At 45.9% G+C, this 18,562-nt stretch overlaps 1 protein-coding gene across 5 annotated transcripts in view; it reads right to left on the bottom strand.

Moving 5' to 3' along the window:
* elp1 (elongator acetyltransferase complex subunit 1) overlaps positions 1–17,883 on the bottom strand; it is a 124,360-nt gene extending 106,477 nt beyond the window's left edge. The window contains exons 1-6 of one of the 5 annotated variants that reach the window (XM_085992552.1): positions 17,782–17,883; positions 14,377–14,534; positions 8,529–8,681; positions 7,615–7,696; positions 4,975–5,055; positions 3,630–3,715 (exon numbers count right to left, since the gene is read on the bottom strand). In XM_085992552.1, the coding sequence (XP_085848678.1) occupies positions 3,630–3,715; positions 4,975–5,055; positions 7,615–7,696; positions 8,529–8,681; positions 14,377–14,526 (552 nt within the window). In that variant the 5' untranslated portion in view covers positions 14,527–14,534; positions 17,782–17,883. The other 4 variants (XM_085992543.1, XM_085992562.1, XM_085992571.1 and 1 more) reach the window with 4 other exon arrangements.
* Positions 17,884–18,562: the final 679 nt, after the last annotated feature.

The raw sequence follows: 18,562 nt of genomic DNA, 5'->3' as shown, positions 1-18,562 counted from the left end.
CCCGGGCCAGAACGCCGGTCAATCCCCGGCTAACCAACGGGACGAAGCCAGTTCTGCGCCTGTGGGGACCCGCACCCGGAGTCACGATCTCCCCAGCCTCCCTCGGGTCGATCAGAGCAACACGGGCCCTGTCGATCCACCGATACGGATCAAGCGGCCCAGGGACCAAGACACGTTCCGGGGAGACATGCCTTCTGGCCACAAACAAAAATCTAAAAGACTGGTCTTGCATACACCTGACGGCAGTCCCACACTCCGTGGTTGATTGTTGTAAGGGAAGAAGCTCTCCCGGTTTACCCTTACAACAATCAACCACGCAGTGTGCGACTGCAGTCAGGTGTATGCAAGACCAGGTAGGTTCCCTTCCCTGAAAGAAATTGGCGAACCAAGCAGCTCTTACGGTTATTTGTCTGTGGCTAGCTCACAAATGACCAGATTTACTGAATTTAATTTCACAATTTACCAAGGTGAGATTTCAACTTGTGATCTCTGGGTTAGCTGTACCCATTTTAGATGTGTTTGTTTTATAAATTGTTTTATCTGGTCCCCAGACTCCCTGATAAGCACCTGAATGGCCCATGAAGAGAAAGAATTCAGACACCCTCATCTCCGATTTTTTCATATGACTGAAGTAAGCAAATTCGAACAATAGGCACCCTCAAGCATTGGGGTTTCAACCAGAAGCTTATGACTGCTTACACTACCAAGACAACTTACAGGAGTCCTTTACTTCTGCATCATAAGAGCTCCATGAGGTATTACAAAGTATTTACAGCACAGAAACAGGCCATTTGGCCCAACAGGTCCATGCTAGTGTTTATGCTCCACGCAAGCCTCCTCCCACCCCTCTTCATCTAATCCCATTAGCATATCCTTCTAAAGATGCATTTAAATAATCTGCTTAAGTGTCTGCCGTAAGGATCCAACGAGAAATGAGCTTGGGCAGGTTCAATTCAGTTCTTATCGGACGCGTGCTCACAACACAAAATTGCCCCTAACTTGGCAATTTCACTCAGACTGGAGCAGGATGGCTGTTCTGGTGAAAGGTCATCGACCTGAAATGTTAACTCCGTTTCTCTCTCTCTCTCTCTCTCTCCGCAGGTGCTGCCCAAGCTGCTTTCCAGCTATTTTTTTTTGTTTGTTTTTCAGATTTCCAGCATCCAAATTTTGCTTTTGTGCAATGGCTGCTTTGGAAAATGGAAAAATATCACACTGGTGCAAAAAGGGGGGCCCTTTTCTAAGGTTGCAATTAAAGCACATTGGCAGAGCAGATTAAATTATATTTCAGGGTTCTATTGAGTGGATACGTGTCAGAGGACTGAAGAGTGCTTTATGTTTCAAAAAAAAGGGTGACAGAGTTAACCCAGGTAGTTACAGGCCGGTTAGTTGAACATCTGTGGTGGGGGAAATGTTGTAATCTTTCATTAAAAAAAAAAGACTAATTATCTCGATGAAGAGAAAAGGATTCAAAATCATGAGGGGTCTGGACAGAGTAGATAGAAGGAAACTATTCCCATTGGCAGAAGGGTCGAGAACCAGAGGACACAGATTTAAGGTGACTGGCAAAAAAAAAAGGCGACATAAGAAAAAACGTTTTTATGCAGCGAGTGGTTAAGATCTGGAATGCACTGCCTGAGAGAGTGGTGGAGGCAGATTCAATCACGGCATTCAAAAGGGAGTTTGATAAGTACCTGAAGGAAAGAAATTTGCAGGGCTGCGGGGAAAGGGTGGGGGAGTGGGACTAGCTGAAGTGCTCTTGCAGAGAGCCGGCACGAGCGCAACAGGCCGAATGGCCTTCTTCCTTGCTGTAACCATTCTATGATTAGAAGCAGTCAACAGGGATTTCAGAGAGAACGATTGTATGCAACAAAGCTGGTAGAATTCTTGGAGGGGTTGACAGATGGGGAAGACTCTGGATGTGGCACACGTGGGCTTTCAGAAAGTCTCTGAAAAGGTACCGCACAGGAATCGACTGGAGGAGATGAAGGGCTTTGGAATTTGGGGACGTGTAGCAAACTGGATTAAAAACTGGTTACAATGGAGGAAAGAGACAGCGGGAGTTAAGAACAGTTTCTCAGTGTGGTTGGAGGTGGGCATCAGTGTCCCACAGGATTCGGTTCTGGCAGGTAAAAATGGAATGAGAGTCTGCAGGACGAGTCAACTGCCGAGCTGGCCTCATTACTCCACTACACTACCAACAGAATCTACTTCAATCGCATTTCCTCCCACAGGCCTTGTGACCTCCTTGAGCAAACTGTAGGTCAAAGTAAGTGGAGACCTTTCAAAATCATTTCATGTGAGACTTCACACTGCCCAAAGAGAAGATTTTTAAGCCTCGCTGGGTTCAAACACAGGTCTTAGAAATGGAAGGATTCTCTTACATAGAATTTACAGCACAGAAACAGGCCATTCGGCCCAATTGGTCTGCGCCGGTGTTAATCCTCCTCCCACCCTACTTCATCCAACCCTATCAGCATAACCTTCTATTCCTTTCTCCCTCATGTATTTATCTAACTTCCCCTTAAATGTATCTGTGCTATTCACCTCAACCACTCCTTGTGGTAGTGAGTTCCACATTCTCTGGGTAAAGCTGTTTCTCCTGAATTCCCTACTGGATTTATTAGTGACTATCTTATATTTATGACCTCTAGTTTTGGACTCCCCCCACAAGTGGAAAAATCTTCTCTACGTCTACCTTATCAAACCCATTCAGAATTTCTTTATAATTTTTAACCATGGTCTTTAAACCACAACTGTAGAATATTGTCTCTCCAATTCCTCCAGCAAGCTTTGCAGCTATTAGTGAAACTTGACCAACACTGAACTCACTGCCCATACTTTCATCCAGTGTCTACATCTGGAGGGAGCCACCTCCAAGCAATCACTGGGCAGAATTCAAAGCAACAACCTAGGAGTGAAGATGGCTATACACCTTGAATCACCAAAATCCTGTGCAAATCCATTGCACCACTCAGTCCTGGCATTTGTTTCTCTTAGCCGTGAGGCTGAATTTCATAAGGAAATGGGAGTGTATCGTCAAGACAGTAAAACTCATTTAACCACTAACTACATAAAAGGAATAGTTAACAGCAATCAACTTCACTGAACGAGGGAGGGAAGGGAAGGGAAGAAAAAGGAAAAGACTTGAATTTATACAGCGCCTTTCATGACTTCAGGACACCCCAAAGCACTTTACAGCCAATGAAGTACTTTTTGAAGTGTAGTCACTGTTGTAATGTAGGAAACACGACAGCCAATTTGCACACAGCAAACTCCCACAAACAGCAATGTGATCATGACCAGATAATCTGTTTTTAGTGATGTTGGTTGAGGGATAAATATTGACCAGGACACCGGGGATAACTTCCCTGTTCTTCGTCGAAATAGTGCCATGGGACCTTTTACGTCCACCTTAGAAAGCAGACGGGACCTGGGTTTAATGTCTCATCTGAAAGATGGCACTTCTGATAGTGTCAGCCTGGATTTTTGTGCTCAGGTCCCTGGAGTGGGACTGTGAACCCACAACCTTGTGACTCAGAAACAAGAGTGCTACCCACTGAGCCACGGCTGAATCACAGGAGGGACAAACAACTAGATCTTTGATGTTAAGAGTTCAACACAATACTCACCACTGGCTTACGACGAGCTGCTGCTTTACCTTCTGTTCCATGGAACTGGGTTTCCTTCTTACCCCAACCAACAGTGATGAATTTTCCTGACGGAAGACACCAATTTATAGGCACATAATATATAAAACAGATTTTTTCAAACAAGCCACTTTTTATTTTTCTTTAAATTAAGATATTTATCTTCTTCTGTTGCTTTCTTTTGGCATCTTTGTGCCAGGCGCCATAATTTTTCAGAAGGGAAGGCACAGAGTGAGCAGTCGAGCCTCTGCTAATATCACCAAGAGCCACGTGGAGGTGCAGCCCAGTAATCTGGGATGACTTCATCCTCCCGGCTTTCAGCTGTACAGAAGATACAAAGGGCAACAAGGATGAATTCCGGCATAAGTGCATTGAATGGTCATAGAATCGTACAGCACAGAAGGAGGCCATTCAGCCCATTATGCCTGTGCTGGAAAAACTATAGAGACGCACATTGTGTCTTGGGTTTGGTTTGCTGGAGCGGCATAGACTTAGAGAGAATCGATTTCAGGTCTTTAATACTATAAGGACATCGAGAACATACAAATGGATAGATTGTTCTTAGGTAATGGAGCCAAGGAGAACTAGGGGCTATCCATTTAAAACTGAGAAAGCAAGGACTAAGGTTGGATGGGCGGATGTTTTATTTTTCTCTGGTCGACCTGTGGAACAGCATCACAGCGGTGGTAGCAAGGACTGACTCCTTGCAAGCTCTTCACGAAGAGGTTAGACACCATTTGTAGAGAACTATGAAATCCTGACAGGAAGAAGCTAAGACTCTGGGTAAAAAGCAACAGAGTAAGAGCTTGCCTGATCGCCTTTAAGGGATCAGAGGAATTTTTGACAGATGTTCCCTGAATTGGCTACAGGTCTCCTTTTTGCCTCTCCCAGGAGGTGGGGACATGGGGGATGAGTTCAGCAAGATGTGGGGTGGTTCATATTGGCCTGATGGCCTTTTCTCATCTTTAATACATAACATTGCAAGAGTGGGATCTCACCATGCAGAGAATTAGGGCATACCAAAACCACTACTGTGTAGAAATGTAACTGCAAAACAATGACGTAGGAATATTATTTTGTAAACAACAGTAGGTTTTTGACAGGCTATAGAGTACATTCTGAACAAGTTGGTGCAAATCTTCTTCTAACAAAACAGTTTAAAAGTAGTTCTGTAATATTCTGACAGAAATGTGTCCACGATTCTTGAACTGTTCACTAAATCTTAGCAGGGGTACTTGCAAATGACTGGCAGCCAATGGTGGAGTTGTACATAAAAAAAACAGCACAGGTCTTAAAGTATACTTATTAAACAAGACAGCGCACTCACCTTCACCAAAGTCATCCTGGTGGATTCTGACTTCCGTGACTGGATCAAAGTCCTTGGTCATCATTATGATGGTCTCCTGTCCTACAAAACAATAAATTTAACTGGTTCCATAGGTCTTTTGCCAAAATAAGATGGTGCACGGTTAAAGCAATGATCCGGCTTCACTTGCTGCTTTGTAGCAGAAATATACAACACACCTTAAACATTCACTCCCTCCACCACCGGCACACCGTGGCTGCAGTGTGTACCATCTACAAGATGCACTGCAGCAACTCGCCAAGGCTTCTTCAACAGCATCTCCCAAACCCACGACCTCTACCACCTAGAAGGACAAGGGCAGCAGGTGCATGGGAACATCACCACCTCCAAGTCACGCACCATCCTGACTTAGAAGTATATCGCCGATCCTTCATCGTCACTGGATCAAAATCCTGGAACTCCTTCCCTAACAGCACTGTGGGAGTACCTTCACCACATGGACTGCAGCGGTGGCTCACCACCACCACCTTCTCAAGCGCAATAAATGCTGGTCTTGCCAGCAACGCCCACATCCCATGAATGAATTTAAAAAATAGTGGCACCTTCTGAAGACTGAGTTTAAGTTTCTACAGAACTGATGGACTAGATTTGAAAAAGCTGCCAAATGTGTTTGTACTTTTGCTACCACTGTAATGGAAGTACTTCACTCGATAATCTATTTCACACAGCATACACCAGTGCTTTTAACTGAAAAGCATTAAGTGTGTTAAGAATGATTGCTCGTTAAAGGGTGTCATCTATTGTTTAATTCAAATCAGGATGCATCTGCCATGACATTTTTTTTTTTTAAAAAGCGTCCAATTAAAACTTATCCTCATGATTTCCCCCCCCCCCCTCGACAATTTTCTCCCTCTTCTCTCCTCAAACAGGAGTATGACTCCATGATCCCCAGCATCCCTTTGGTACTTCATCCTTCTAATACATAAGTGAGTGACGTTAGACATCGTTGAAGTGCCTCCCAGTCGGATAGCCTGCCAAGACCAATACTGTCATACGAACACTGACGGACAGGTAATGACTCTCTGGTCCATCGAGCCTGTCCCACACAATTGCGATACCTTGTACATCACAATATATACTCTCCACCCCACCCGAATCCATTATCTTCACCCAACATTCTCTCTCACAATTTCCAGGAGAGGGGAGGGGGGTTGCTGGCCCAGAAACCTTGCTGAAATGCTCCTTTCCCTAGCCCTAGGGAGGCTGAAGTCAATTACATCGCCGCAACTATTAAAAAAAAAAAATCAACTGGCACATCTTCTGTGACATTGCTCACAATGCTAGTATCGGGGGTGAGGGGAATGCGAGTGAGGGGGTTCAGGGTCAGTTTCTGCTGGTCCCGAGATACTGCCGCGAGAGGCCTCCGCTCCCCACCTGCAGCAGCAGGTTGCTATGGTGGCGAGGGGCTGGTAATGTTCCACTGGCCACGTAGCAGAAATGGGGGTTAAGCTTGTGGAAGTAAGGAAGTGGTGAGACCAGATGGTTACAGCCGCAAGGTATGCATACAGAACCGGCAAAGTGAAGCGTATTGTAGCGCTTGCTTCTGGGACTGGCTGTCACGATAAAGTTGGCTGATTTCTGTTTCTTCTGAAATCCATGCTGACCATATGCATAAATAATAAGACATTGGTTAGCAAGAACTGGTCAGCAATGCTAGAGAAACTGTACAATTCTACATTCTTCCAGACACAAAACCTTTCATAGTGCAGATAGACTTTATCAACTGAGGCAGCATACCTCAATCTAGCTGGTCTTGCCCCACTCAGACCCCCACCGTTCTCCTGAAACAGAGTGAGGGACACGAGGTCAAGCCATTGAGTCGGTATCTTCATCATGCCTCACCCCATCCCATCTCTGCAACCCTCCAGGATCTCTGCACTCCTCCAATTCTGGTCTCCTGCGCATCCCTGATTTTCATAGTTCCACCATTGGTGACCGTGCCTTCAGATGCCTATTCCCTAAATTCTGGAACTCTCTCCCGAAACCTCTTCGCCTCTCTGCTCCTTTAAGAAGCTTCTTAAAACCTCTCTCTTTGACCAACCTTTTGGTCGCCTGTCCTAATATCTCCTTCTGTGGCTCAATGTTAAATTTTGTTTGAGAACGCTCCGGTGAAGCGCCTTGGGATGTTTCACTATATAAATGCAAGTTGTTGCTGTTGCTGTTGCGTTGCTTCGGAAACTGGGTGAAGCTGCAGATGGGCAGAGTCAGACATAAGAGGCAGCAAGAACAAGAGCACACGTTTGCTCTTTATAACATTTTAAAAGCAAAATGGAAGCAGCACAGTCATTGCAATTGTTTCTCCATAGCATGATCCATTAGGGATTAGATAAAGGAATTAAATATAGACAAAATCTTGATTGTACATACACAATTTGTTGTGAAAGGCCAGCCATGAAACAGGTTCTGGGGCAGAGAGGAGGCTCTACAGACAGAATGGACTTCTACTAAACAAAACCGATACTGATATCTTTAGAGAGGGAAAATGGGGGCGGATTTCATAGAATTGTACAGTACAGAAAGGGGGCCATTCAGCCCAAGCACCTGCACGGTCTCCAAAAGAGCTATCTGCTTAGTTCCATCCCCCTTCAGATTTACGCATACCTGTGGTGAGCACAACCAGTTCCTGGTCTGGACTCCAGCTCATCCCAGTCAGTCCACTGTCGACACTGCCAACACATTCCAGCTAGAAGAAATTACAGAATCTTAGATTTAACACGGCATTCTGTTAAGTATATCATTATTTATTATTTGTCTCTCTCCCTCTAAGATCCCCAGTACCACTCACCAACCCAAAGTCCGGAGCATGGCAAGCCACCTGTTTCTTGACCTCTTAGGTTATGAGCTCATACAAAACTCTGCTGCCCGTGTCCTAACTCGCACCAAGTCCCGTTCACCCATCACCCCGGTGCTCACTGACCTACATTGGCTCCCGGTCTGGCAACGCCTTGATTTTAAAATTCTCATCCATGTTTTTGAATCCTTCCATGGCCCCGCCCCTCCCCATCTCTGTAACCTCCTCCAGCTCTACAATCCTCAGAGATCTCTGCGCTCCTCCAATTCTGTACTCTTTGAGTATCCCTGATTATAAATCACTCAACCATTGGCGGCTGTTCCTCCAGCTGCCTCGGCCCCAAGCTCTGGAACTCCCTGCCTCTATGCTGGGTAAAGAGCTCCCCATGCCACAAGAGCCCTTAAAACCTCCCTCTTTGACCAAGCTTTTGGTCGTCTGCCCCAACAACTCCTTATGTGGCTCAGTGTTAAATTTTGTCTGAAAATACTCCTGTGAAGCACCTTGGGATGTTTTACTAAGTTAAAGGCACTGTATAAATGCAAGTTGTTGTTGATTCTTTACGCTCGCTTACTGCTGAGGAGGCACCTTGGCTCCAAAAGCAAGCCATCATCTGAGCAGTATCATGACACTGAGCGCGTATGAAAAGTGTGTTTAGTAAATGAAGTATATTCCTCAGGTAAGATTTTTCCCCTGTAAAATAAGATCATCACACCACATGTTTTACCTGATTTGAGTTTAGATTATAAAGTATAACATCCCCAGATGCAGTGACGACACACACGGATTCCTGATCTGGCAGGTCCTCGATACCAACAATACACCCAGTGCCATCTTCAGGGAGAAACGCTTCTTCAGCCAGGGATATCTTACTGACCACCTGCGAGGAGAGGATGGAAAGAGCCTGAATCAAAGTCTTTGTGAATATACTTGTCAATTCAAGGCTGTATTGGATTAAGATGGTTCACTTATTGAGAGCCAAAAGCCAGTACAGTGAAACCTGTAAATTACAGACACCTTAGGGTCTGGTATCAGCTGTTGTTTTTGCAGGTGTTCTTATTGTCAAAATAGCCATTGTTAAAAAAAAACAGTAGAATGGAAAGATCTTTACCCAGCATGCACTGCGACAGAGAAACCGCTCCATCCCTGGAACGGAGCCGTGCAAGCATTCAATTCAAGATATAGAGCGGTTTCTCTGCTGCTGTGCATGCTGGGTAAAGAGCTCCCCATGCCACAAGAGCCCTTTCTTTCACAAAACCCGTTGCTGCCTCGTGCTGACCGGCGTACACTGGCCTCACGAGAATTTGGGGGCAGAAAGGAAGCAAGCTGTGAGGGGGATGTGCTAGTGATCCCGACTCTATGTTCCAGATACCCCAGCTTTGCAACAGGTCGTGTCCCATGTTAAAAAAACAAGCCTGAAGGCTTTGTGTCTTAATGCGAGGAGCATTTGTAATAAGGTGGATGAATTGGCTGCGCAAATAGAGGTAAACGAATACGATTTGGTTGGGATTATGGAAACGTGGCTCAAGGATGGCCAAGACTGGGAACTCAACATCCAGGGGTATTCGATATTCAGGAAAGATAGGCAAAAAGGAAATGGAGGTGGGGTAGCATTACTGGTTAAAGAAGGGATTAACACAATTGTAATGAAGGATATTAGCTCTGATGATGTGGAATCTGTATGGGTAGAATTGAGATATACTAAGGGGAGAAAAAACGTTAGTGGGAGTGGTATATAGACCTCCAAACAGTAAGGCGGAGGTTGGGGATGGCATTAAAAGGGAAATTAAAGAAGCGTGCAATAAGGGCACAACAGTCATCATGGGTGACTTTAATCTACATATAGATTGGGCCAACCAAATTAGTAACAATACTGTGGAGGAGGAATTCCTGGAATGTTTACAGGATGGTTTCCTGGACCAGTATGTCGAGGAACCAACCAGAGATCAGGCCATCTTAGACTGGGTATTATGTAATGAGAAAGGATTAATTAGCAATCTTGTTGTACGAGGCCCCTTGGGTCAGAGCGATCATAATATGATTGAATTCTTCATCAAGATGGAGAATGAAGTAGTTGACTCAGAGACTAGGGTCCTCAATTTAAATAAAGGAAACTACGATGGTCTGAGGAGCGAGTTGGGTAGGATTGATTGGGGAGTGGCACTCAAAGGGTTGACGGTGGATAGGCAATGGCAAACATTCAAAGACTGAATGGATGAGCTACAGAATTTGTTCATCCCAGTTTGGCATAAAAAAACAAAAAAGGTGACTCAACCGTGGCTAACAAGGGAAATTAGGGATAGCATAAGATCCAAGGAGAGGACATATAAATTGACCAGAAAAAGCAATAATCCTGAAGATTGGGAGCAGTTTAGGATTCAACAAAGGGGGACAAAGGGATTAATTAAGAAAGGGAAAATAGAATATGAGAGTAAGCTTGCAGGGAACATAAAAACTGACTGTAAAAGCTTTTATAGATATGTGAAGAGAAAAAGATTGGTGAAGTCAAGCGTAGGTCCCTTGCAGTCAGAATCAGGGGAATTTATAATGGGGAACAAAGAAATGGCTGACCAACTAAATACATATTTTGGTTCTGTCTTCACAAAGGAGGACACAAATAACCTCCCAGAGATGCTGGGGAACATAGGGTCTGATGAAAGGGTGGAACTGAAAGAAATCAGTATTTGTAGGGAAATGGTGTGAGGGAAATTGATGGGACTGAAGGCCGGTAAATCCCCAGGGCCTGATAATCTACATCCCAGGGTACTTAACGAAGTGGCCCTAGAAATAGTAGATGCATTGCTGGCCATCTTCCAGAACTCGATAGACTCTGGAACAGTACCCATGGATTGGAGGGTAGCTAATGTTACCCCACTATTCAAAAAAGGTGGTAGAGAAAAAGCGGGGAATTATAGACCGGTAAGCCTGACATCGGTAGTGGGGAAAATGCTAGAGTCCATTATAAAAGATGTAATAGCAGAGCACTTGGAAAGCAGTGACAGGATCGGACAAAGTCAACATGGATTTACAAAAGGTAAATCATGCTTGACTAATCTACTGGAATTTTTTGAGGATGTAACTGGTAAAATAGATAAGGGAGAACCAGTGGATGTGGTGTATTTGGACTTTCAGAAGGCTTTCGATAAGGTCCCACATAAGAGATTAGCGTGCAAAATTAAGGCACATGGGATTGGGGGCAAGGTATTGACTTGGCTAGAGAACTGGTTGGCGAACAGAAAGCAAAGAGTTGGAATAAACGGGTCGTTTTCCGAGTGGCAGGCAGTGACTAGTGGGGTACCGCAAGGATCGGTCCTAGGACCCCAGCTGTTCACAATATATATTAATGATCTGGACGAGGGAATTGGATGTAATATCTCCAAAATTGCAGACGACACAAAGCTGGGTGGGAGGGTATGCTGTGAGGAGGATGTTGTGAAACTCCAGTACGATTTGGACAGGTTGGGTGATTGGGCAGAAACATGGCAAATGCAGTATAATGTGGATAAATGTGAGGTTATCCACTTTGGTGGCAAAAACAGGAAGGCAGATTATTATTTGAATGGCAATAGATTGGGAGAAGGGGAAGTGCAAAGAGACCTGGGTGTTCTTGTGCACCAGTCGCTGAAGGTAAGCATGCAGGTGCAGCAAGCGGTTAAGGCAAATGGTATGTTGGCCTTCGTAGCAAGAGGGTTCGAGTACAGGAACAAGGATGTCTTGCTACAGTTGTACAGGGCCTTGGTGAGACCACACCTTGAATATTGTGTGCAGTTTTGGTCGCCTTACCTGAGGAAGGACGTTCTTGCCATGGAAGGAGTGCAGCGAAGATTCACCAGGCTGATACCTGGGATGGCAGGAATGACGTATGAGGAGAGATTGTGTCGATTGGGCTTATACTCACTGGCGTTTAGAAGAATGAGAGGGGATCTCATCGAAACCTATAAAATTCTGTCAGGCCTGGACAGACTAGATGCAGGAAGGATGTTTCTGATGGCCGGGGAGTCCAGAACCAGGGGTCACAGTCTAAGGATAAGGGGTAAGCCATTTAGGACTGAAATGAGGAGGAATTTCTTCACCCAGAGAGTGGTGAACCTGTGGAATTCTCTGCCACAGAGGGCGGTGGAGGCCAGTTCATTAAATATATTCAAGAAAGAGTTGGATATATTTCTTAAGGCTAAAGGGATCAAGGGATATGGGGAGAAGGCAGGGACAGGGTACTGAATTTGGATGATCAGCCATGATCTCATTGAATGGCGGAGCAGGCTCGAAGGGCCGAATGGCCTACTCCTGCTCCTATCTTCTATGTTAAGTTGTAAAAGGGACTTGGAGCATTGAAGGCTGTCGTAGTTCGCAATTTGCGAGTGTCTGTGGATTTAGAGTGCCTCTTATATACTTTATATATACTATGCAGGTTATTTGGGCCAGTGTCCGCTTTTTGCATGTGTCTGTTTTTTGGCAGTGTCCGTTTATACAGGTTTCCTCTTCCTTCTTCCTAGGCAGTCCCTCCGAGGATGACTGCTTCCACACTAAAAATGAGTTTGCAGGTGACTGATGAGTCCAATGCAGGATCTACAGTCTCTGTCGCAGGTGGGGCAAACGGTGGTTGAAGGGGCAGGTGGGTGGTGTGCTTAGGTTGACGTGCGCTCCTTCCGCTGTTTGCGCTTCGCTTCCGGTTGCTCCCGGCGAAGAGACTCGAGGTGTTCGGCGCCTTCCCGGATGTTTCTCCTCCACTTTGTGCGGTCTTGGGCCAGGGATTCCCAGGTGTCGGTGGGGATGTTGCACTTTTTCAAGGAGGCTTTGTGGGTGTCCTTGAAGCGTTTCCTCTGCCCACCTGGGGCTCTCTTGCCGTGTCGGAACTCCGAGTAGAGCGCTTGTTTTGGGAGTCTCGTATCAGGCATGCGGACGATGTGGCCCGTCCATCAGAGCTGATCGAGCGCGGTCAAAGCTTCGATGCTGGGGATGTTGGCCTGAGCGAGAACACCGACGATGGTGCGCCTATCCTGCCAATGGATTTGCAGGATCTTACGGAGGCAGGTTTGGTGGTACCTCTCCAGTGCTTTGAGGTGCCTGCTGTACATGGTCCATATCTCTGAAGCATACAGGAGGGCGGGTATCACTGCTGCAATATACAGGTTTCACTGTATCATTGAGTGGGTGAATCACTATAGCAGGCTCAACAAATATGCATTTCCAAAACAACCAATGTGGGATTTTGCAGAAAATGCAGATTATGCAGAGGATACCTCAAAAAAGTCAAGATAATTAGCAAATATTGAAAAGAAATAATAAACCTTTAAAAAAGAATGGTGTCCAGTCACGGCTTAGATCTGAACAATTATGCAGAACAGAGATGTTAAGAGATTCTGATGCTTTCTGGGTTCTCTTCACAGATTTGCTGCTCTGTTGTGAGTCTTTAATTTTTTTCCCCTTTATATTTTGTCTGTTTTTCATGTTTATTTACCTGTGTGCCTTTAATTCTATTAAACTTGTAGAAAATGGAAAAAATGTTACAATAAGGGATGCTTGTTTGAGGTTGCAGCTGAGGCACATTGTTGGGCCAGATTCGAGACAGCTTAACTCCACATCTGGATGTGCTATACCTGATTTGGGAGTACATCTTAATCTACCAATGTCCATACAATTAGATTCCCCAATTATTGTCAATAATGCTAACCTTTAACTGTTTGGACTAATTTTAAACATGGAACTGGGTTAACATTTGGTGCAGTAAATAGCAACACTTCCATCCATGGGCCAGAGGTCTAGAGCTGACAGACAGTGATCATCCTTTGCCTCAGTCACTGAAAGCAAACATGCAGGTGCAGCAAGCAGTTAGGAAGGCAAGTGGTGTGTTGGCCTTCATTGCAAAAGGATTTCAGTACAGGAGCAAGGATGTCTTACTACAGTTATACAGGGCCTTGGTGAGACCACACCTGGAGTACTGTGTGCAGTTTTGGTCTCCTGACCGAAGAAAGGATATACTTGCCATAGAGGGAGTGCAGCGAAGGTTCACCAGACTGATTCCTGGGATGGCAGGACTGTTGTATGAGGAGAGATCGGGTCGCCTAGGCCTGTATTCACTAGAGTTTAGAATGAGAGGGGATCTCATTGAAACGTATAAAATTCTGACAGGGCTATACAAACTGGATGCAGGGAGGATGTTTCCCCTGGCTGGGGGAGTCTAGAACGAGGGGTCACAGTCTCAAGATACAGGGTAGGATATTTAGGACTGAGATGAGGAGAAATTTCTTCACTCAGAGGGTGGTGAACCTATGGAATTCTCTACCACAGAAGGCTGTTGAGGCCAAGTCAGTGAATATATTTAAATGGAGGTAGATAGATTTCTAGACACAAAAGACATCAAGGGGTATGGGGAGAGAGCGGGAATATGGTATTGAGATAGTGGATCAGCCATGATCGTGTTGAATGGCGGAGCAGGCTCGAAGGGCCTGCTCCTGCTCCTATTTTTCTATGTTTCTATTACACAGTATCCCAAGTGCCTTTTTCTTATCAGGATCGGTACTAAAAAGTAGCGAATCATCACATAGAAATCCATGAGCATTAAAACAAGCCCATACCTGCTCAGTGTGTGGGTCGAGTTCTGTGATTCCTAGGTCTGATCCCACAAGCACCGTCCCTGTATCCGCGCGTACAGTCAGACACCGAGGAGTTCCCAGACCCTGCCACCCGCTGCAATGCAGGCTGAGCAGCAATTTCAGATTACGCATGGCAAGTGCTGTGAAGGATTCCCAAAACAAGCAGAAACGTGAACTTGCGCAACAAATCAGTGATACGATTCAGAAACATATATTGTAAACACAGAACGCGTATCCAGTGATCAAAACAACTCATAGAATCACAGAACATCGTATGCGGACAAAAAGTGTTGGGGGGGGGGGGGGGGAGAAGGGGGGAGTGGAAGTAAGCACGACTGTTCTTTCAAAGAGCCAGCACAAGCACGACGGGCCGAACGACCTCCTTCTGTGCTGTAAGTTTCTATGATTATCGAATCTTACAGCACTGAAGGAGGCCATTTGGCCCATCTTGCCTGTGCCGGCTCTTTGAAAGAGCTATCCAATTAGTCCCGCTCCCCCGCTCTTTCCCCACAGCCCTGCAAATTTTCTCCCATTCAAGTATCTATCCAATTCCCTTTTGAAAGTTACTATTGAATCTGCTTCCACCACTCTTTCAGGCAATGCGCTCCAGAATAATTCATATATAGGTATTTTATAATCAAATATTTTAGCTTTTTAAAAGAAAAAATCTGAAATTTCCTATCCCAACAGAGACCTGCCCATTTCGGGTCTCATTCCCTCCAGGCTGCTGATGGGACGGAGCCACCTGTGAACAGTATAAACAGAATCACGGGATGTGAAGTTGGTAACACAGCAGAAATGTTATAAATGAGGCGGGTATTTCAAAACTATCTTAAAACCTTTAGCAATAGACCCTGGCAGATTGGCTGAAAGCTGCAGCTTAATAAAGGCAGAATGGCATAAAACTGGCTTTGCAGTAACATAATCACACTGCTCTAACCTAAAGTAATTTATCAAAAGTTTATTAAAATATTAAATGTTAAAAATCCCAATGCCCTTATGGATAAAGGCACTGACTGATGTTGAACTACAGTGTCCTGGGACAATATTTATCCCTCAACCAACATCACATTAAAAAAACAGATTATTGGGTCATCAATGTTCCCTCTTTTTTTTCCTGGGTGCGCGGCCCTTTTAACAGGCTGCAAGGCCCATTCAAATTTCTGCGCATGCCCGGTTTTTCCCCCCCATTGTAAAGCCGGTAAACAGCCTGCACAGGACCTCCAGACCGCTCAGCTTAACGGGAACATTGCTGGTCATACCATTGCTGTTTGTGGGCGCTTGCTGTGCACAAATTGACTGCCACATTTCCTACATTATTACAGTGACTACACTTCAAAAAAGTACTTCAGTGGTTGTAAAGCACTTTGGGACATCCTGAAGCCATGAAAGGTGCTCTATAAATGCAAGTCTTTCTTCCCTCTTCCAGTATGTAGGCCAAGTTTGATGCCCAGTCTGTGCTAATTAAGATCATTTAGATTGCTGTAATCAGCCTCCGTGCCCCAGAGTACAAAACAATCCAGCAGAGGCAGTTGAGCAAGATGAACTAGTCAAATCTGTTGAACACCACAGCGAAGTCAAGGGGAATAAGAAGGGATAGCACACTGGGCTCATGGTCACAAACAATGACATTGGTGACTTTGACCAAGGTGGCCTTGGTGCTCTGTGAAGATCAGGAACCAAACTATAAGGATTTGAACAGAGAATGACAGGAGAGGCGAGTGCGCAACTGGGTGATGACATGTTCAAGGGCCCTAGACAGGAAAAAAAAGAGTTGGCAGGTAGCCAGTTGGGTAATGGTTCAAGAGGATGGAGGGATCAAGGCTCGGTTTGTTGAGCAGGGGTGATGATGTCAGTTTTGAAGGGAAGGGGATTAGAGCCCAAGGAAAGGGAGCTGTTGATGATATCCTCAAGCATTGGACCAATTGGATAAGTACTTGAAGGAGAAAAAATTGCAGGGATATGGGGAACGAGCCAGGGAGTGGGACTAACCGGATTGCTCTTCGAAAGAGCTGGCGCAGACTCAATGTGCCGAATGGCCTCCTTCTGTGCTGTAAGGTGACAAAAAAAATCTGGCTCGCACTCTCACTGGTATTAAGTAATATCTCCTCCCTCCCTGCTGCATGTGTGGGAACAAATGCTGCCAGGGTCAGGCCCATCGCAGTCATACAGCCTCACAAGTAAATGGCCACTTGGATAACACACCACAGGGCAACTGTAGCAGCAGAATTATACCGGGGGGCTGAAAAGGAGAAAATTAGGATGGGGAGGGAGAAATGAAAACTGGTAGTTGTACTCAAGAGCTAAAGACTGTACAAAGTGGCACCAGCCTTGCTGTAGCTGTTCTATAGTTTTTTTTTAATCAAGCTCTGTTTTAAACAGCTTTCCCTGTGAGGCACTTCCCCCCCGTGGCTCGGACTCTGACTAAATTTGCTCACTTGCTATCACAGGGTTTCAGCAGGAATCAATGACTCACTCAGAGCTGCACAACTGACGCACTGTGGTGCTGATACTGATTCTGATGGTACTGGTGGTCATCCCAAACTACTTGAGCTCATCCAAAACTCGGTTGCCCATGTCCTGACTCGCACCAAGTCCCATTCACCCATCACCCCTGTGCTCGCTGACCTACATTGACTCCCGGTTAAGCAACACCTCGATTTCAAAATTCTCATCCTTGTATTCAAATTCTCTCCATGGCCTCGCCCCCTCCATATCTCTGTAACCTCCTTCAGCCCTACAACCCTCCGAGATCTCTGCGCTCCTCCAATTCTGGCCTCTTGTGAATCCCCAATCCACCAGCCCACCATTGGCGGCTGTGCCTTCAGCTGCCTGGGCCCTAAACTCTGGAATTCCCTCCCTAAACCTCTCCGCCTCTCTCTCTCTCCTCCTTTAAGATGCTCCTTAAAAACTACCTCTTTGGCCAAGCTTTTGGTCACCTGTCCTGATATCACTGGTTCAGTGTTAAATTTTGTCTGATAACATTCCTGTGAAGCGCCTTGGGACGTTTTACTACATTAACAATACTATATAATTGCTTGTTCTTGTTGGTACTGATGGTGCCCCCGGCCTCGCCGCGTACAATTACACACTCAGAGACTAAACAAATCGAAATCACAATTTGAATCAGAGGCAAGCAGATGGACCCGGCAGCGCCCGCCCGGCTCGCGGGTCTGGGGTGCCCCCCTCCTCACACACACACACACACCCCGGGCGCTCTCGCTCTCACACACACACCCCGGGCGCTCTCGCTCTCACACACACACACCCGGGCACGGAGGGAAAGGACAGGCACCTTTCTCAGTGTCGAATTGGCGGAAACTTTCACTCACTCACGAATCAAACCTCCCTCCCCAAGACAGCGCACCAGGCCCGGCTCACTCTCACCTCTGACCTCTGACCCCCACACTGCAATCTCACTCCTGTCTGGCGCCCCCTGGCGCAGCGGAGGACTCACGGCAATGCTCCCTTCAAACAGCGCACGGGGAATGCTGGATATCTGAAATGAATGCTGGAACTGCAGTATTCCTTTTCAAAAATAACCCATAATGGGACATTGGGTTGTCCCAGTGTCACCAACCGAAAACTAAACAAAAGTGCCCCCTTTTAAAGAGGCATAATTAATAAAGAACTTAACCACAAAACCAAAGGAAACTTATTAAAACTTAAACAATAATGTTAGTACTATTACCCACTGCCTGCGGTGCCCACGGGTCGTGGAAGGTATCATGCGTACCGGTGGACACCGCGTGGTCCCGGATCCCCAGGAACACCTAGGTGCGGACAAGATCGCAGAAGAGAGGCAGGCAGCAAGAGTGACCGAAGTGGACCTGTGGATGGGGAAATGCAGTAACAGTGGGAGAGTTAGGCAAGGAGAAGATGCATTTTCAAATTAGTAAATGGCAAAGTAAAGATTGATGTTAAGGAAGTTCTTCACACAGATATTGATTAAACGCAGAATAAGGTTATGGGTTCAAGTCCCACTCCAGAGACTTGAGCACAAAATCTAGGCTGACACTCCCAGTGTGATCCTGAGGGAGTGCTGCACTGTCAGAGGTGCCTCTCCCAGGAGATTACATGGCTGCGAGGTGGGGTGGGTGGCGTTAGGTGTGAGGTGGTGGGGAAGTGTTTAGACATGATGCTCTGGTCATCATGGTGTGAGACAGGC

Source organism: Somniosus microcephalus, chromosome 1 (assembly GCF_052327205.1).
Source record: "Somniosus microcephalus isolate GS21.2 chromosome 1, FLI_Smic_1.0, whole genome shotgun sequence".
Lineage (NCBI taxonomy): Eukaryota > Metazoa > Chordata > Chondrichthyes > Squaliformes > Somniosidae > Somniosus > Somniosus microcephalus.
The sequence above is the reverse complement of the archived record's forward strand: the minus strand, read 5'-3'. Positions and strand labels throughout refer to the sequence as shown.